Source organism: Anabrus simplex, chromosome X (genome assembly GCF_040414725.1).
Source record: "Anabrus simplex isolate iqAnaSimp1 chromosome X, ASM4041472v1, whole genome shotgun sequence".
NCBI classification, from domain to species: domain Eukaryota; kingdom Metazoa; phylum Arthropoda; class Insecta; order Orthoptera; family Tettigoniidae; genus Anabrus; species Anabrus simplex.
In genome coordinates, this window is record NC_090279.1 from 166,325,450 (window position 1) to 166,347,115 (window position 21,666).

Here is a 21,666-nt window from a genome sequence, read left to right on the forward strand (position 1 = left end):
CCAGGCCTCACAGCCATACAGCAGTATGGGCCTGGTACATGCTAAATACATATTTCTCTTAATTGAAATAGAGATATATTTATTATAAATGAGAGGTTTCACCGAGCTCGATAGCTGCAGTCGCTTAAGTGCGGCCAGTATCCAGTATTCAGGAGATGGTAGGTTCGAACCCCACTGTCGGCAACCCTGAAAATGGTTTTCCGTGGTTTCCCATTTTAACACCAGGCAAATGCTGGGGCATTTGTCCATCTTCGTAGGCCGGGATGTTTAATTTTATTGGCCCATGGCAGCGGGACGTTGTTGATATGAAGATAACCAAGTCTAGGCCTTCTTTTAGATGAAGATAATGCCTGAGTCTTACCGGCATTTATTTTTATTCAGACCCATTTTTGCCCGTGCTTTTGTCAGGGAAATATTTCCCATATTTCGGTTTGGGCACCCCCGAGGGGGTACCTAGTGCGGTGCCAATACCGGTGCGCAATATTGCGCTCCTCACCTGGCCTGCTTTAGAAAATAAAGTATAAGAATAATAAGTATATGGATGCTGATAATAATAATAATAATAATAATAATAATAATAATAATAATAATAATAATAATAATAATAATAATAATAATAATAAAAAAATAGTGAAGTTATTTACTGTATTGTGATTACGATTAAGTGTGAATATGGTAAAGAACGTAACATTATTCTTTGAGTGCCATGGCTGTGTTAGAAAGATATCTAAATCTTTTACGGACCAACGGCAGGGGCCGAGCCTGGGTGGTGACCCATCCAAACTCTGACCACGCCCGATATTGCTTAACTATATCGGGCCCTGTCGCTGGATTGTTTACTAGAATATATTTATATTCTCGCGTATCGGATGTTGATAATACGTTAAATTTAGAAATTACAGTATTTGTTGTTGCAGCTTAGTGATATGCCCGCCTCGGCGTCCCAGGTGTTTCCAGTGCTTCTTTTAAGGTTGTGCGTGCTTCGCTTTCTGAGGTGGTAGCTGTACTAGGATGTAGGTATTTAATTGATTGAGAAGAAGTATCTGCGTTGGCTGTTATGTGAGGAAGTGAGGAATTTTCATGATTTTTGCGCTTGGCTTGGCGGGGGTTGGTTGCTTGGTGGGGGCGGTTACTTGGGGGTGTCATGGTGTTACGGGATGGGTATCACTAGCTTGAAATCATCCTAGAAAGTTCGAAAGTCAATCGATGTTTGTGTCCTATTCAACAACTTAATTAGCAAAATTGGCTTTTGGAGACCTAATTTTATATTTTACGGGCATAAAAGTGGAGGTGCTACTAGTTAATGTAATGGTCTGTTTGACCATCATATTATATTATGGTCAAATGGACCTTCATTAAATAATCCTCAACTTGATGGTCACGCTGCTGCTATCTATAAAGCTCTGTGTGAAGTCTTTGAAGAATGTGACGTGTACCAGCGCACTCTAACAAGGGATGCAAGTACTACTTGAAGCTAGCTACAGACTGGTACTAAAAGCCGTATAAAAATTTCACCTCCGCGATGTTAACCATCTTTGCTGGTACAGTCACTGTCAACCAAATAAATAAAAGAACTCGGCTATAGGAAACGTCCAGTACCGTTTCCAGTTTCGTTACTACGTAGCATTACGATCGGAGAAACTGTTGACTGGCTGACAGGCCTTGTATATGACACCACTTCACCTCTGAAGCTTATTTATTTATTTCTGTCGGAAGTAAAACATATGAAAACATTAGAAAAGAAATATAAAATGGACAGAAAAATGTGTTCAAGTGATTTAATGCAATTCCCGCCCAATTCTTAGCCACTTCGAGAGTGCTTGAATTAGCTTGAGTCAAATCACTCATTGTACATTTGGATGGGCACAACGGACAAGATAAGAGATATTCGAATTCGCCACAGTCCCATGGAACTGTATTGGTCGGAAAATGCCACTTATATTAGTTGCCCCTTGTTCTTACAACTTCCAGGGACTTCTAGATTGGTCAGTTTTCTGTGTGGCCAGGAGGTAGAGATTCCTCCGGTCCCATCCATTCAGACATATTACTAGTTCTCTCCTTCCACATGAAAACTCATGCTTTTGCAACTGTTCCTTGTAATGGTTCAGTAGTAGTTAGGAGTCTCTTCCTCGATTATAATCTCCTTTCAGCTGGTTGATATCTGTAGAGTGGATGTGAAATCATAGTAGATGATTTTTTCCCTTTCCTTGTTGGTAGCCACTTCTCTTCTGATATCAGATGGAACAATCTCAGCCAGATAGTTCACTTTATTGATGGGAATTGCCCTCTAACAACCTGAAATAATCCTGCAATTCTCGTTTAAGGCAACATCAACCTGTTTTGCATGGGCTGACTTATACCAAACAAGACAGGCATATTCTCCTGCTGAATAGCATAAGGCCAGTACTGTTGCTCTTAAGGGGAGATTGTACCTTGTATATTGACAATGTTAAATTTGTCTCATTTAGGTACATTTATCTCAAGAACTATGCATGATAAGAAAGTAACATTTTAGTGACTGGTAGAGCATGATTGTCTCTTCGAAATGCCGTTTTTCGTGCTAAATAGTTTGCATAACTTAGATTTTAGAAATCATTTTGTAAGTTACTAAAAATTGATATTTTTCAATTTAATTAATTCATAATTACCGATTTCTCAAAAACTAACCATCTTAGGACAATGAAAAACAGAAGATAAAAATAAAATAATTTTTGCATTTTTTTAAGAACTTGAGTTTGGTAATTATCATTAATTAATTTGAAAAGTATGGATTTTTAATAACTCAAAAATGATTTGTAAGAAAACAGGTTAAGCAAACTATCTAGCTTCAAAAATAGTATTTGAAAGAGGAAATTATGCTCTATCAGCCACTAAAATTTTAGTTTCTTATAATGTACTATTGTTGAGATAAGTGTACCTAAATGAGACAAATTTAACATTATACAAGGTACAATCTCCCCTTAACATTCGGGGATGGGTGCCCCAGTTAGTCCCTGGCAGTTTACAGAGGAGGCAATTCCTCGATGAGATCTTCTGCTTCCGCTTAAGGCATGTCTGACGCTAAGCAGCCGAAACCATGAGATTAATAGAATCTCCTTTTTAGGATCTACAGTACATCCTCTGTTACTAAGCTGTCCACATATTTGCATGTAAGAAAGAGTTTCATGCGGTACACTGCTACGATTTGTTCCTCTTTAGTTCCCATGATTTATGTAGCATACTATGTAGAGTTATAGAAAATGTGCTCTAACTTCAAAATAAAACGTTTCCGGACTCATGTCAATATAATATATTTTATTCTTCTACTTGTAAGGAATGTGTCCTGAAAGTTTGAACGTACATTTTTGTTACAACCTCTAGAGTACGACAGGAGTGTCGCCATGTGACGGGCAGAAGTAAATATTTAATATAGGGTATTTCATTCAGCGCAGCGGGTAGATGGGCGAGCTGAGGGTCAGACGAACACATGGCAACTTGCTGAGCTTGGGGCCGGGAGAGCGCCCGAATGAATCGCGTGTAGATAACAAGCATAAATAATAACGCATAATCAAAGTAAAATAATTTCTAACCTTGTCACAGGAGATGTAGAAAATGTCCTCCACCTGCATCTACACATTTCTGGCTTCATCCAAAGAAATCTTCATTCATACGTATTCGTTCATCTACCAAGATAGCCTCAATTTCTCTCGTGATATTTTGTTTGAGTTCATCTAGAGTGTGAGGGTTTGTTGCATAAAACTTATTTTACAATTTTTCCCATAAATAAAAATCGCAAACCTTAAAATCTTGGATTCTTGTGGGCCACAATGGTCCACTAATTATCATGTTGTCAAAAAATTCCTCAGTTGAACTTAATGAGTTGTTAGCTGTATGCGCGGTTGCCGAGTCTTCCTGGAAATATCCAGATTGGCATTCATGGTTCGTCAATTGTTAAAAAATGGGAATGCCATTCCTATATCTCCGCCCGGTAACAATAATAATAATAATAATAATAATAATAATAATAATAATAATAATAATAATAATAATAATAATAATAATAATAATAATAATAATAATAATAATATTAATAATAATAATAATAATAATAATAATAATAATAATAATAATAATAATCGTAGGGCCTCAGCTACCGTGTGCAGTCTGCTCGTCAATTTCGACGTTTCGTTTTACTGTAGGCCCACTAGATGGCAGACCGAGTAAAACCCGAAAATCTCTTGAGCGTCTATGGCTGAGATTTAATGAATTTTGTCGCGTAAACACCAAATGTGTCACCAGAGATCTTTGACAAGCCGGTATCGTACGACATGGAGTGTCGAATGAACTTTTTCCCGCCCTTCAAAAATCCGACTACCTTTGCCGGGTTTGAACCCGCTCTCTTGGGATCTAGAGGCCGATACTCTACCAGTAATCCACAGAGGATTGTGATTTCAAAAACTATAGGCCCTATTATTTTGTTTGCAGTTACTGCCGCCAACACTCCCATTTTCATACTCTAGATGAATCTAGATGACCTTCAGCTCGCCCATCTACCCGCTGCGCCGCGCTGCGCCGGCCGGCCGGCCCCACTTTGAGTGAAAGACCCTGTAATAATAATAATAATAATAATAATAATAATAATAATAATAATAATAATAATAATAATAATAATAATAATAATAATAATAATAACAATAATAACAATAATAATAATAATAATAATAATAATAATAATAATAATAATAATAATAATAATAATAATAATAATAATAATAATTGTACCGGGTGGTACACCTCCATGCCGCTAATTCAAACTTTGCGCCAGTTAAAACTCCTCTACTGGAGGAAGCCTGAACTTTTTAACTTCCATATTAATTCAACGATTTCTCAGAAGATGTCATTACTATAAATTTTGAAGTGTTCTGAACTATGTCAGTTTCGATTCGTTTTTGTTTTATCTGTAGCAAGAAGTGCGAACATTCTCTTCTAGATGGCACTACTGAAGGACTACAATTATGCACCCTAGTGCGAAGTGAAAGAACTGTGTTTTTGGAGAAATTTTAGGTTCATAAGTTTGTTCTTTGTTAAATATCTTTCAGTCATTGTTTAAGTTGGCAATATTAACCCTTTCTTTCCGCCAGTTTTGAATTTGACCAATAAGGAATTTCTGTAATTAATTTTCCACCAATAAGGGGTTTCTTCTTCGTCTAGTGTAGTAGTTTTTGCCATTATCCAATAAAATGCTTGTGGGCGGGTGTTCTCATTCCTGAAATGCCTCGAACTTTCCACGAGGGTATATAAACTGCTGATTTTCGGGTATCCGCGCCACTTCAGTAACATCTATCAGTGTGTAAAGTACGTAGCAGGGGGCGGGAAGCACCTCTTTCTTCGGGCAGCAGTTCTACCTCCAGGTAATGGCCTTTTAATAACTTCTTTTCTTGCTAGCTCAGCAGTTTAACTCTCGGGGCAGGTCCGAAGCCTTTTTACCAAGTAACTTTCCCCTAAAATGTAAAGACACTTGGTATCAATTCTATCTTTTTAAACTACATATTGGGATAGAGAATGCTTAACCCTCTCGAGCTGCCACTCATATTGCGTTGAGGTGAACTTATTTTCACAACCGTTTCTTCCTTAACGTAATGTAAATTTGTCTCCTTCTATAAGTCACCTCTTCAGTATGGGATTAGCCCTTGCATTAGAGGCCTAGCGCCAAGTAGGTTTTAATAAGGCGTATTTGGAGTGCAGTTTCGCCTCCTCTCAAGTTGGTATTGTGGAGGACATGTAATAGTTCTGTTTCTTCACTGAATAGGCCTCAGTAGGTTGGGTATTTTTACCCCTGTGTATATGTCCTTGGAGGACAGCTTGAAAGTGGAGTTTGGTGTGGCCTTTGATAGGCTTGAACTTAAGAGCGGGTCGCTCTTTCTTGAAATTTGTTTCTGCGTGCCTCGAGGAGGCTTTACTGTGTAATTGGGAGCAAGAGCTCCTGGGCATGATTGGGGTCTTCTGCCCCTTTGTTGAATCTTGTATATCATAAGGTTGGGCTTATAGCTCAAGAATTGTGTGTCTGGCTCTTGGAGCCCAAATCCTGTAACACTGTAATTGTACTCTCTCGAATTCTTGCTAGGCTACTGAGTACCTGTTATTATTTTTATTTATTGATCTTGAAAAGAAAATATAACCTTGTTAAATTTTATCTTAATTTTAATTTTGGTGTTTTGAGACCTGTTCGCCCCAGCACCTTCTTTCGCCTCTGCACATCCACAATACTCCGTACCAATAATAATAATAGTAATAATAATAATAATAATTTTAGGGTTAATGCGGAGGAGAGGGTGGTGAGGGTCGGAAGAGGGAAAGGAAACGGAAATGCGCATGCGCGTAACAATTAATGAAGGTAAGACACCATTTCATGCCACGCACACCAGTAGAGATTTGGCCTGTGCAACGAAAGGTTCAGTGTGCTTAGTGACTGCCGAAATTTAAGTTCATGTCACGTGTTTGTCGTGAGCACCCTCGCGTGTTTGGTACATTGTTTCAGCAGGCCATTAGCTTGTGAAGAGACAGTTGAAAAGACACGAAGAAGCTACCTACGAAGCCTAAATGAAGTGGTCGACAGTTAGACTTTAAACTGGCGAGGCATCGCGTGGCGCCCTACTTTCACTCACTGTTACGTTCTTTCATTCATCCACTGAATCATCTCTCCCCGGTTGGTGCCAACCGTGACAGAGTGAGAATAGTGTTTATTCATTCATTTATGCATTCAATCATGCAATCATTCATTCGATCCAATTGATTCGTTCACTCATACATTAAATTGAATTCATCCCTTGGTTCAACCATGAAATCAATTCACTCACCAATTCACACAGTCAACCAATCACTACTAATCTGCATTTAGGGCAGTCGTCCATGTGGCAGATTCCCTATCTTTTGTTTCCTAGCGTTTTCTTAAATGATTCCAAATTAATTGGAAATTTATTGAACATCTCCCTTGGTAAGTTATTCCAATCCCTAACTTACCTTCCTAAAAACGAATATTTGCCCCAATTTGTCCTCTTCAGTTCCAATTTTATCTTCATATTGTGATCTTTCCTACTTTTAAAGATACCACTCAAACTTATTCGTCTACTGATGTCATTCCACGCCATCTCTCCACTGACAGCTCCTAATATACCACTTAGGCGAGCAGTTCGTCTCCTTTCTCCCAAGTCATCCCAGCCCACACTTTGCAACATTTTTGTAACGCTACTCCGTCGTCGGAAATCTCCAAGAACAAATCGAGCTGCTTTTCTTTAGATTTTTTCCAGTTCTGGAATCAAGTAATCTTGCTGAGGGTCCTATACACTGCAACCATACTGGTGTTCTAGTTGGGGTATTACCAGGCATTTATAAGCCTTTTCCTTTTCATCCTTACTACAACCCCTAATAATCATATGCAGAAATCTGTAGCCTTTATTTGCAATAATATTTATGTGATTACCTCAATGAAGATCTTTCCTTATATTAACAACTAGGTACTTACAACGATCCCCAAAAGGAACTCTCACCCCATCAATGCAGTAATTAAAAAAGAAACTCACAATCTGACTTTTAACCCCGTTTATCATCATACCATTGCCTACTGTCCATCTCGCAAGATTATCGAGTTCTTTTTGCAGTTGGTCACAATCTTGTAACTTATTTATTACTGTGTACCGAATAACATCTTCTGTAAAAAGCCTTATCTCTGATTCCACTTCTTCACTCATATCATTGAACTATATAAGAAAACAGGCACTCAGCCATTCTTCCAATCATTTAATTAATTCAAAATATATGTCGTGATTGTAGAATAACTCTGATGAGACAATTAAGCACTAATACAACTTAGGGAGGCTAAGATACATGCTTTTCCTAGACTATGTAACTCTGTGAACGTCTAGGATTAAATAAATAAATAGACTTTAAAGTAAAAACTACAATTTAGAAATTACTTTGAAATAGTTAATAAGTTTAATTGTAAATGTGTAATGTCGAATATGCATGTATCAAAACACATTTTGGACCGAGTATCTTCCGGTATAAGAAGATCCCCTCTACCAACTGCCAACAGTCTCCTTGAAGGTGGATGAGCGGGTAGAGGTTAGGGTACTCTATTGTCCTTAGGACAGGAAATGGTCCCAAAAGGCGGAAGAACCCACAACTGGTCAACGGCGTTAGGATGCGGAAGACAACGGGAAACCACTGTATTAAAGATCCGGAAGGATATCTCTTTAAGTTCATATGGCATGGCTCTGTTTAACGTAAAATTATCCGGAGTTTCTATTCCCCCATTCGGATCTCCGGTGGAGAATGATTTGAACGCTGCTGTGACTAGAAAGCCCGGCAGTTTTCGAAAGATCAAACTGTACGACAAGTTCGAATTGAAGGACATCCGAAGATGGCACAACTGCACTTCAGAAGATGATTTCCATTCTGCAACATCACGTTCGGAGCTGGCTATGTGGACCGTCAACCTCCGCTACGAGAAGGCGCCTCAAGAAGAAGAAAACGCATTTTGGATTATTACCCGACCAAGGCGAGTGGATCCGCCAAAACTAGTGCCGTGACGTTTTGGCAGCGCACGGAAATACTGTATAGTAAGGTTCAACGAGCTAGGATAATACAGAGAGGCGGAAGCGCTGCCTAGCTGCAGCTAACTGAACGAATGTCCGCCATGTTTCCAGTGGTCTCATAAGCAACGGGGCGTGGCTGTCGGATGACTAAAATTGTTTAAAAGGTGCATTATAGATTCACTGGTTCAAAATTAAATACCGTTAGCTCGTTGGTCCTGCTAAATGATATGTTGCCTGAACACTTACACTGCGACGTTCTTTGACATGCTGTGTTTGTTCGGGAAACTTGAGAACTTTGAAACTGGTTTAGCTAAACGCCTGTAAATCTGATCAATTGAAAGGGCAAACATATGATAGGTATATGTAGTTTTTGAGTAAAGAAGAAGAAGAAAACGGATAGTTTTGTTTCTGTCCTAACAGTCCGGTTAAGTTCTGTTATCAGCTGGTGATGGAACGTAAACCGAATAAAGTAATAGGAAGTACGATCACAAGCAGGCTCGAAATAATTATTTCACAATTATTACTTTAAACTCGTAACCGCGATCATTTACAACCAATGCATGGCCCGCGTTCGTCGCCATATTGCTGCTAATGAAAACCTGCCTTAAGGTCTGAGTATTGTGGTCGCTCTTTGTTAGTGCTCCAGTTGTTGTCCTTACGTGACTGTACTGCGATGATGTCATACTCGTTACTAGTGGCGCTGTGCTGTGCAGGACTCCACTCGCCTTGGTGGGGTAATACAATAAATGATTACTCCCTTCCCAGATTCAGGTGATCCGAAACTGGCGGATGGGAGTATTCTGTTGCATTCCACTAACTGGTATGCGCGCGCGCATTCCAATTTCCTCCTCCCTCTAAACCCTAGAATGCATTAAACAGGTGTACGTTAAATTGACGAGATTGTATTGTTGTGTAATACCTAGTTTAAAAGTTATACGCTTCAGAATCTGCACCACACCTATACGGACATTCTGTATAATGGAAATGTTATTTGTTTGCTAATCCGTCACCAGAGATAATCATCACTACCAACAACTTAAACATAAGGTTGCCGTATAAATATAATAGCATCTACTGGTTGAATATAAGGTTAGATATATGCTGTATATCATATCAAATAAAAATGTAATTTCATTAATTGGAACGTGAAATAATCGCAATAAGACCGTTTAAACACAACCGAGATATGTTGCAAAACTTCCTTGTCTTGATGACTTACCTTCGACTGTGAAGTCCTGGTAAATTTCAAGTTTGACATACACAATTCTGTCAGGACTATTGTACTTTAATGTTCTTGTCAACAGTCCATTAAGATAAGGTTTAAATTGCCGTGTTTTATAGATAACTAAGTCATGTTTCACAGCACAATCTCCGATATTGTAACTAATATCCATATGGTGATATATCGATGTTTCACCATGACAAAAAATCAATCCGGGTAGATAATAATGGAATGTATTGTTTAGCAATCGCAGATAAATTTTCAACAACACAACGTTTGAACATAGAAAGGATTGTTGATATTTTAAACTAAATTCAAAGACTTCATACGATACCTTAGGACTTTCATAATACCTTACCTGATGCCTTCGTTAATTTTTCATTCTAATATTATACACATAAACAAGCTGAATTCATTTATAACTAATTTAGTACAGTAAAGAGCACGGAATCGTGCCGATGTGTCTAGTTTTCAGTAGTGATTTTTCTTATCTAATGTTGGCAGAATCTCCTTAACTTTTGTTGCCAACATCAACCCATGCATTAGCGAGTCTCTTTTTCGTTCAAAGTGAAGTCTGGTGAGAAATAAAAGGGAAGATGTAAATAAAATATTGGCCTCACTAGTTGAAACGCACTCGATTGGAAATGCTTCTGGAACAGAACTCTGAAGGTGAGAAAAGAGTTCTTCTCTCCCCTGCCTCTTCTGACTTCAGTTTCATTTTGGGTTTGTTTCTGTCTGTATGAGTGTCTTATAAAAGATTTTTTGCATAAATATATCGTAAATATTGCTTTCTATAATGCACTTGTGTTTATTTAGTCTTATGTTCCAAATTATATGTTTTAGTTTCATAGTCTAATATGCACGTTTATACCAAAGAAAAGCAGACCTAAAAATTATGGTTTGAAATATTGCTTCCAAGTTACTTATTAGAAAACCACTGGATATAAATGAACAATTAATAAACTATTAATGCGAAATAATGTATAATCCAGTCTATCAAGTTCTAATAACGTTTAGCTGTCTTGACTTCATCAGAGTCTGAAACGTGTATCTGTCTAAAGTGCACGAACGGTAGAGATAAGCTGTTAATCAACACAAGGGAAGTGCTATAACGAGGTAGGAGGCTGGCGCTGGTGGTGTAGAGGTGTTGTAACATATCATCACCAACACAAACTACCGTTTTTACATCGGCAAGATTCCGTGCGCTCGAGTGAACATAAATTATTGTATCAGGAGTCACTAACTATAAACTAAAATTTAAAATTACATGAAGACAGTGAAATAATTTTACACCATTACACCTAAGTGATACTTAGCAACTCCTGGAATCAGAAGAGTTTTCTATAACTAACATTACTATGATGTAGCTAACAACTACTAACTACTTATATTATTGTGAGTGACTTTCTAATATAATAGCAAGCATAGGGAAAGTCCCGTACGATGCGTAGCAGGAAGGGGAGTCTCTGTTATCCAGAACGTGACAGTCTGCATGGTCACGTTAGAATTTAACGTGATTTTGTCCTGTAAATCACGTAAATAAGATGTCAATTGCTGGAAGACTAATAAGCATAATAGTGTGTGTTTTTTGTTGTTGAAGCTTCACACATAATTTTTCCTACCAACGTGAAATTTTAAGATACATTTTAGTCAAACAGAAAGGTTACAAATGAAATATTTTGAGGTAAATATTTAGAAAAATATTTTTTTAAGTTTCACATTTAAATAGAAATGGAATTTAAAGGTCAGTTGACCTTCTTAATTTTATTTCTCCTTGAATAGTATTTATAAATATATTTAAAATGTAAGAAATGTTTTAAGCTAATTGTAAAATCCCATTATAATTAATTTAATATCTACTAATATTAATGATGACCTCAATTTTATACGAAATCAGCACAAACAGTTACATTTAAATTGAAATATAACAGGATTAATTGTATTTAATTGTAAATATAGCAAATAGAAAACCGGTTTTAAAATCAAAATAAAAAAATTAAAAAATGGTTCAAAGTTTTACTCGAAACACAATTTTTATGTTAAATTCGCTTAATATTTAACTACTCTACATCACAGTGTATTAAGAAAATACTTGTTAGTAAATATTTAATAGCTATATGTTTGACTAATTTTATTATACTCTCAAATTGGTTTCTCTATGGGAAATGTTTATAAGTTCACTTACAAATCATCATCATCATCTATAGCATCGGCAGGTCGACTGTGAATGAAATGAATGTAATTAATAATAACACATGCAATAGGACGTCGAATATGCAAACAAAGTCTTTTATAACATTAGCTTATTAATACAAGTAATGGAGTATCCCAGTTTACAGATATTAAATAAGTTTAAATCAAAATAGTTTTTCATGGGAAATATGGTAGTGACTGACAATGACCAGATTAATTTGATCCATGAATTAAAATGATGAAATGTAACAGTGCTAATAATAGGATACAAAGATTTAACACTGTGTATTCTCGACAAATACGCATAAAATCTGAAATTTGACCGCCAGTTCTTTAGATACCTACACAGTAAAATTTACGACGTATTTCGTGTATGTAGTATATTGTGGGGAGAATAAAAGCCACGTAGCGATCAATGAAGAAGTTTTATTCCAATCGCAATTTAAATACATCTTTAATTTTCTCAATTTTTATGTTAATTTCTAAATATGTAATTGTAATACGGAAAGTAGCAAATCATTAGGTTTATTTTCTGATTTTATTAATAGTAAATGATATTTTTGTATTACGTAAGTATCTAGAGTTCAATTACGAATTTATTAATATATCTTAAATGTGATAAATTTGCAAAACGTATTTACACTGAACTGTTCTCCGAGATGTTCAGAACGTAAATAGCTGAATTAACAATAATCATCTTATTATTATGCCAGTGATGATACTTTACACGAGGAAAAATGTTATAAAATATTAAAATTTGGGGATATTAAATTATTGGCCAGATTTTCACAGGAGTGAAAATTGGAGGTTAATGGAACTCTCGATCTGCTACGCATCTTCAGCGACATATCACACTGAAAGCAACAATGAAACATATATGTATATATACACACATGTTGGGAGTATTTACAAGGGATACATTTTGACATATTTCACATCATGCAAAACTTCTTAATACATAATTTATGTACAATTCTTAACACAGTATTTTTGTCCTGTATCATTACTCTGAAAAGTTTCAAAGAAATTCATGAATACAATGATATATATATAGCATAAGAAAATAGAAGAAATTTGCTTTAGTAGAGTATCATACATCAAGTATTAAATAATTATAAAATCTAGTATGTACATTAATATTTTTAGAAATTTCGATAGTGGATGCATTACTTGCAGTTTATTTAAGTATTAAATTAAATTGTTTAAACTTTTATTTATTTGGATTTTTATAACTGAACTAATTCTAAGATTATTACAACTACATTACTAATTTTATTTTTAATTCTGTTCATATGTTCTTTTAAAAAGCTGTATTTACAGAGTAAGTCTAAAATTTCAAAGACGAGGAACAGAGAGAGAACATAGAAGAACACATACTGCAGGAACCACTAACATATCCATAATAAATGGGAATAGAATGGCAAAGAGAAGAGAGATAACTCCCTCAAAGAGAGCGAAAACAAAGACACAACGAAGCATTCACACACAAAAATAAAGTACGACGCATTTTATAAGAAAAATATTCTTATGAATGGAAAACTTGAAATTCATAAGAAAATTTCTTTATAAAAATTCAGAAATACTTTTTTTAATGTACGCATTCAAAATACAAAATAAAAAACATCATAAAAATGACACATAAATTTAACGGCGCATTCTAACGAACATATGCAAAAACACAAAAAGAATATATACAACAGATATTGACAAATATACACCGAAGACTTGAGCAGAAAACATAGATGAAAGAGAGAGATAAAGGTAGATAAAGAATTATATATATTTAGGTTAGAATTTTCACAATAAGAATGGAAGGATTCAAGAGAACAGAAGACGTACATCAGCCCAAATAAGAAATGATTCCATATTACGAAATAAAATCTCAGACTAAGAAAGGGTAGAGGAAATATTATATACAACAGTCCGGAACACTGAACATACATTTCGAAGAAAATATAACAGAAAGAAGAATGAAATGAAATTTGTCGAGAGTTTTTTCTGTTTTGTTTTTGGAAGACTTTTGTAGTGAGGACAGTCAAGGAATACCTCTTGATCTTACGAAGTCTTGTATACAGGGCCATGACGGCTCGGACATTCCGCCATTTTTGCTCACCAACGCTTGTAGACCTAGTCTGTCTACCAAGCTGTGGGGGTCTGAAAAAATAGAAAGTGTACACTCAACATATCATGGTAAATATTGCTGCCGGACTAATTTTAAAATATCTTCCATTAACGAATTTTTCCGCTGAAAAATTCCTTTTGGCTGATAAAAATAATATTGAAAACAAAGAGCATAACTAGCAAATGATATTCGTTTAAGAAAAATGTACAAAAGAGACCAAGTATGTCTCAAATATCTGAAATATATTCACGCAAATACTTTGAATGAGTGGCATACAATCATTTTGTTTCATTTCCAGAAAATTTAACATGGAAAATATTTCTTAAATTTTGCATAAAATGATGGATCATGTACTTCTGCCTGTTATTAATGCAATAATAACAATTCTTGTGTAGAAGTACATTACTGCTCGAAAAGGTATATTCATGATTGAGCGCTTGCGTGTATTCTTGATATATGATTCTCAACTTCAACAAATCAGTTATATCATACACAATTTAGTGTATTTCAGGTAATAGTAAATAAGGTATTATAAGCGAATACTACTTTGACAAAATGAACCCATGCTGTTATTAAAAAATTCAATGAAACAGATACAGTAGTAAAATGGCTAGTAATAAACAGTGGTAAAATTGAAAAGAGAAGGAAGAATAGAGCAATTATTATAATGCATTAAAGTGAGGCTTCTAAACGTCATTATACTTTTTCTGCAACTTAAACAAGTATAACTTGTCCAAGAAATATTAATGAAGGATGAAAAAAACAATGATCACATGTGGAATCTTGAACATTCAGTGGTGGAATTCCCACTCCCAGTCCCTAGTAATATGAAAGTAATAATTAATAAATATTTCTTTGCAGTTCTAACCAATTGGCGTTTGCTTCCTTTAGAACTAATGTGGAATCAGTATATCAACAAAAGCCCTTTAAATCTATTATGATAGATAAACGTGTTTTTATTACAACTCCTGATATAATTAATTGTGTAGACCACAAAACTTTGAATAAAAATATATCTGCATCACATTAAACTTATTAACACATAAAATATGATACAATTTTCTCAACGATATGTTACGTATTTTTTAAATCTCAGAATTTCAGTAGTAACATTCATGCAACAATTTATTAGCGGTATAATATACTTCCGTTTCAATACACAGAAGCACGAGAATGACCAAATAAGGAGCAGATCTACTTTGATTCATGCAGTTGCATTTGTCATGTTAACATTTCTATACAACATATCGTTGGTGAAGAAACAATACCTCATACGTTAAAATTATCTTCTCATCCATTATTTACCTGAAGACTTGTCACGCCTCACTACCACATATGGATATGCTGTCCATCAGATCATTTTTCGTTGTGTTCACCTTCCGGTGCCAGTGTGTAAAGGATAATGAACTTTACGTACATTATACTGTAGTAGTGTGTAAATGAGTCATACAAACATAAATTCCTGCAGTTCAGTACGACCAGGTTCATTTTTATTTACTCATCAGCATATAAAATGTTTTGATGGTCTGCATAGCCATGTATGGCTGACAGGAGGGGGGACCAGTTCTAAGGTAAATAATGGAGGGGAAGAGCATTGTTACACACGAGACTTTTTGTCTTCAACGACAATATTACATTTTTCCAATGTTAAGGTGAGTGGACATAAAGTTGATACATATTCGCCTTTAAGAGATGCTTAATACTTAACACAGATAAATTCATAGATTTTCACATGGACAGATTACAAATGGAAACTCCGTAAACAACAAATCTTTCCAAAACATCCGGAGCAAGTGGACTGTTCTCTACAATCCATGATACCTAATAAGATCGGATCTACTGTCGAACATTTTAGAAATCCTCCCTTTTCGTTTAACAATTGTTGGAACGATTAATTTATTGCGGGGGGTCTAAAATGGAAGGCTTGGAGCACTGCGTGTGACGTCAGCCAATTCTTGTGCTGTTGCCTGCTATGGATGGGAGAGTACTAATAACCTCATGCTATGCCCTATGTGCTGTAGGGGGATACCAAACTTTGGAGCCCAAGGACTGCCATCTTGGATGGGTGTGGAGTGGTTACTGCGAAGCATCCAGCTGAGTCTGTCAAGCTTACTTGTGTCAAGCTCTTCAGTTTCATCTTTCAAATGCGAGTTAGGTTGCGAGTCCAGGGTCTTCCGTTTTCACGTCTTTCGTGGCCCTATACTACTTTACAACGTCCTTATTCTTTGAAATCAACCCCGCGATTTAGAGCTAGCATGTTTGCCTCTTACACAGGTACAAATAATGACTAGTGCCAGGATTTCAATTCTTAGTTGAAGTGCGGATTTCATTGAGCCCCTAGAGAGTACCGGAGGACCTGTCGAATATGACAGGTAGTGGAACCGGTCAAGAAAGGCAGACAATAAGCTAAAGGTGTCGATACACTGACCATCTGGATCTCCAATTGCTGGGCAGCAGTCGCCTTGAAAGATCAAGACTCTTAATGGTCTCTATTTTATACGAGATTTTTCTTCAATATTCTATAGTTCAAAATTATTCCTGATCCCGAAATGATTTAAGTTAACAGAGGAACGTTTATTTAGTGGTGCTTCCTCTTGAAACTATAATTACCATTACCATCACTAGTAATAGTAAGATTTCGGACAGTTTTCAACCCAATAACTGCGGATTATTTCTTAATATTTATATCTCCATTCTTCATTTGTGTCCTCTCTTTTCCTTACCACACTGTGGCTAGTTATTATAGAACTCAGACAAACGTTGGAATTTGTGACCTCACACACGGCGCTGAACTGCCTTAAATCTTACGTTAGCTATTTCGAACAAGTAAATTTCTTTGCATTTCCAAGTTGGTTCCCATACATAGAAAGCTTCCGTTAAGCTACACCAATGTGCCGATCCACGCACGCCGATTTGGGACAGATATGGCTCTAATTGAGTCATGGCAGGATCATCATAGGCTGCCTCAGACAAACACCAATTGGCAAAGTACAACTGGCTGGAATAGCTCTTCCTTTGATTAGAAATTAAGTTGGAGCGCACCAGGAGAAAACTATGACCATAACGAATGAAGACCACCATCTGTATGGAAATATTCGGAGACTAAACACATGAAGGAATTTCTCTTCAAATATTCCAGTTATCAACAAAAGTTCCGAAAGAACCAAAATAGAACTTTTAAGCACACAGTCTACTGAACTATCAGCATGGTTATTACTGGAAGAACAACCGAAGTCAAATGGACTGTGTCACTATTGGCCTATCTAGGATTCTGAAGACTCCTGATGAAAATTAGGGCTAAAGCACTAGACAAAATAGTGGTTGAATAGGTGGCTAAATTTCTAGAAAATAAAACTCACAGAATTATAGTGAGTCTAACGATATCTGATTCTATAATCGCTCAGGGAAGTAGTATTGGACCTTTATATTCTATATATATATATATATATATATATATATATATATATATATGGGTAAAGAACTAGAATCACAGATAAGGCTATTTGCGGATGATACTATACTACACAGAGTAGTAAATAAGTTACAGGACTGTTAGCTATTACAAGGAGACCTCGGCCATGTTGTGAGATGAACAGCAGACAATGGTATGACAGTAAACGGGATGAATACTCAGGTTGTAAAATTCAACCAAGAAGAAACGTCCTCTCTGTTTCAGTTACTGTGTTGATGGGGTGATAGTATCTCATGGGGAACTCTGAAAGTACCTAGCTGCTAATAAGGAATGATCTTCATTGGAGTAATAACATCAACGAGGTTCTTGAGGAAGGTTACAGATTTCTTCACATTGTTATGAGAGTATTTAAGGGTTGTCGTAAAACTGTAAAGGAGAGGGTATAAAACTCACTGGTAAGACCCCAATTTGAGTATGGTTCCAGATATGGGACACACCAGGATTATTTGATACGAAAACTGCAAAAGATCCAAAGGGAAGCAGCACGATTTGTACCGGTAGTGTTACGAAAATGTTACAAACTTTGGGCTGGGAAGACTTCAGATTAAGGAGACGAGCTTCTCGATAAAGCAGAATGTTCCGGGATGTCAGTGAAGAGATGGCGTGGAATGACATTAAAATACGAATGAGGTTGAACGGAGCTTTTAAAAGTAGGAAATATTATAATATGAAGATAACGCTGGCACTGGAGCAAATATTCGTTTATAGAACGGGAAATTAAGAATTGGAATACTTTTCAAGGGAATTGTTCACCATTTCCAAGTTCTTCGAAAACATTTAAGAAACGGCTAGATAAATAATTGGTAGAGAACCTGTTACCTGGGCGACACACCTAAATGTATATCATTCACTGATTGAACTTCCTCCATGTTATGAGTCTGACTGGAAAAACTGCAAAACCATCAACAGACTTCAAATGGGGGATATCTGGGAAGCAATGATACTACACTATGTGCATGTGGAGCAACCCAGACTATGAACCGTCTTATTCTATGCCCTTTTGGCTCCTGTGACCAATCTCCTGGAAGATTTAATATACGGTACGGACGTTGCTCTGCAAGTAACAGTGTTTTACTCTTAGATTTTTTTATTATCGCTGTACAGAAAGTGTTCATTTTTATACAAATACTCTTTGTACATACAATACGGCGAGAAAGCCGATCTCGTAACTAAAGAACAAAAACTATTGAAGTAATGTATTATTTTAAGGCGCATATAATGAAAAAAATTGAAAACAATATTGTAAATATTCTACATTTAAAAAGATATGTAACTAATTATAGGAAAAGACCTTCTTTCTCTTTTCATGCATCATTCTTTACTTTTGCATTCCTTTTCATTTAGGAAGCCTGAAAAATTAATTCTACACGTAAGTCTAGAATTTGTAAAACAAAATCTATTTTTGTATGGTAATAAATGATTGTTTTGTTAAAACTCCACTCACCTCTGACCTGGGCTCTTCTCGGAGGAAGCCAAGCTGTCCCTCTTGCTACTTCCAGCTTCCTCGTCGCCATCTTCCTCTCGCGACGTTGCCAGACTATGCGCGCCTGACGGTTGAGCTGAAGACTCGCTCGCGCTTCCCTCAGAACCTGTGCTGGGGTGTGTGGCTACAGGTTGGTTGTTGTTGTCGCCGCAAGGGGCCGAGGCTGGAGGTGGTGAAGACGGCGTGGCGGGGGCCATTCCTGTACTGTCCACCATAGCCGTTGACGAGGACGGTCCAGGTTGCTGTGTTGAGCCCGAGGAGAGGCCTGGTGGACTAGCGCGGGAACCACCTTCCACCTCTTCCACCTGCGAACAAACATGAGTGATTTATTAATAGCGTGCCATCTGTTGAACTAGTCGGGAACACTCATGGTCAATATATATCATGCCTACCATCTGCCACAATAGTAAAGTACGAGGGCGCACAAGCTGACTGGTTATCAATAGACATCGGATTTATAGCCTATGCTGTATAAATCACCAATTTAAGCATGTAAGTTAGCCACAGAAATTGGTGCAGTTTGTACTTAAGTATGCACTTATTTTCAAACTATTAAACACTTTTATGAAATACAAACGTACGATTCCTTTTCTGGACTTTACGTATGCACAAAGACGCACACGCGATGCTGTCAGTTGGTACAATTATTTTTATTTACACGTATTTGCAAATTAAACACACACATAACCTTAATCACTGTTGTCAAAACAAAACACTTACATCACACACCGCCATTATAAAGCACCTGGCTGTAATTTCAATATGGCGACTGAATCCACAGCGTGTCACGAAGTCACAAGTATATTCTTGCTACACCATAACTCTACTGAACAATAATTCACTTGACAGTAACAAACTTCACCCTCAAGATCGTCTCTTTATATATATCCTGGCCAGGCTTCCAAAACGATACGTCACAAGCAATATCTTCGTGAAAATTCTAGAGTGCCTAATACAAAGATTATAATGTATGGAATATTCTCAATCGTTCTAGTGCCTATTACCATTCTGAAAGTTACAGTGTGTTTCACATGGATTACAAAATACACGTAAGAATAAATTATTTAATATTAATTTACACGTATTTACATTAACTGAACTCATATGAATATTTATGTATAGCACATGTTCCATGACATAACCTCACAAACAGCGTGATCATTCGTATGTGCATATGATGTAATAATAATACTAATATTAAATAGATGTAAACACTTCATAATTGTACATTACAAGTAACAATAATAATAATAATAATAATAATAATAATAATAATAATAATAATAATAATAATAATAATAATCGTAAAATAATAATAATAATCCGAGCTTGATACTTGTATCAGTTACCCATGGGTGAGAGAATATTGTTTTCAAGTTATACCTGTTATCGCACTTGCGTCAGACTCACGCAATTCACCCACACCAACACATAAAATCATGATCATGAAGAAACAACTCATTGAGAAACAAATAATCACACTACTTACTGTTGATAAATAGATAGATAGATAGATAGATAGATAGATAGATAGATAGATAGATAGATAGATAGATAGATAGATAGATAGATAAAGCCTTTATTTTCTGTGGCGAAGTTAAGGCTCTTGGCCCTTTCTTACACTTAACCACACACATACTGTTATTATTCCATATAATGACATTGATTAACTTAAAATACCAAGAACTACAAATAACACTAATTTTTAAGACAAAAATATGAATATATACACGCAAAGAAGAACAACGAAGGAAATACGAATGTAAAAATACTAGTAAGCTTAATAAAAATATTAAATGAAATTTAACTAATTGTGTCCTTGCATGACTACTGTTGCGGCTGTTTCACGAGTAGTTTGTGAGACGTATCAATCTACCAGTGTTCACTGTTAAAACATATGCACACGTCTCCTAGATAAGACACAGTGTGTTAATCAATACACATGATCAATCATAATTAGTAAGACTGTAAGAAAAATATGTAAGTAAACACAAACGTGTAGAAACACACTTAAACCGAGCTCGATAGCTGCAGTCGCTTAAGTGCGGCCAGTATCCAGTATTCGGCAGATAGTAGGTTTGAACCCCACTGTCGGCAGCCCTGAAAATGGATTTCCGTGGTTTCCAATTTTCACACCAGGCAAATGCTGGGGCTGTACCTTAATTAAGGCCACGACCGCTTCCTTCCCACTCCTAGCCCTTTCCTGTCCCGTCGTCGCCATAAGAATTTTGTGGTAACTAAATTTTAAGCACTGTATTTTAATACATACGGGACGGTTCACGAAAAACGGGACGATATGCGTCCCGTATATGTTTTTTACAGGGAGACGGGACACCTTAGAGAAATAACGGACAATCCCGTGAAATAAGGGATATCTGGTCCATTCAGTTCTACATCTCGTATAATTTCGGTATTTGGAAGTGTTTTGGTAGCACTGTCAGTGTTTATTCAAATTGGGACACAGTAACAGCTGACACTGACTTACTGTATAGGTCAGCATCTCTCTTGACATAGTTTCAGCTACATTAGGGCAGTCCACGTTCTGTGTTACAAGGGAATACATATTTATAAACTGGGAAGTGAAAGGCGTAAGATGATCTT

The 21,666-nt window shown here is 36.4% G+C and overlaps 1 protein-coding gene across 1 annotated transcript in view; it reads right to left on the bottom strand.

Moving 5' to 3' along the window:
* The window catches only part of LOC136886748 (uncharacterized), a 595,319-nt gene extending 575,519 nt beyond the window's left edge, over positions 1-19,800 (bottom strand). Inside the window, exons 1-3 of the mRNA XM_068230940.1 lie at positions 19,786-19,800; positions 19,027-19,370; positions 14,035-14,142 (exon numbers count right to left, since the gene is read on the bottom strand). Of these exons, the coding sequence (XP_068087041.1) occupies positions 14,035-14,142; positions 19,027-19,370; positions 19,786-19,800 (467 nt within the window). The remainder of the gene's footprint in view (positions 1-14,034; positions 14,143-19,026; positions 19,371-19,785) is intronic.
* Between the last annotated feature and the right edge of the window lie 1,866 nt (positions 19,801-21,666).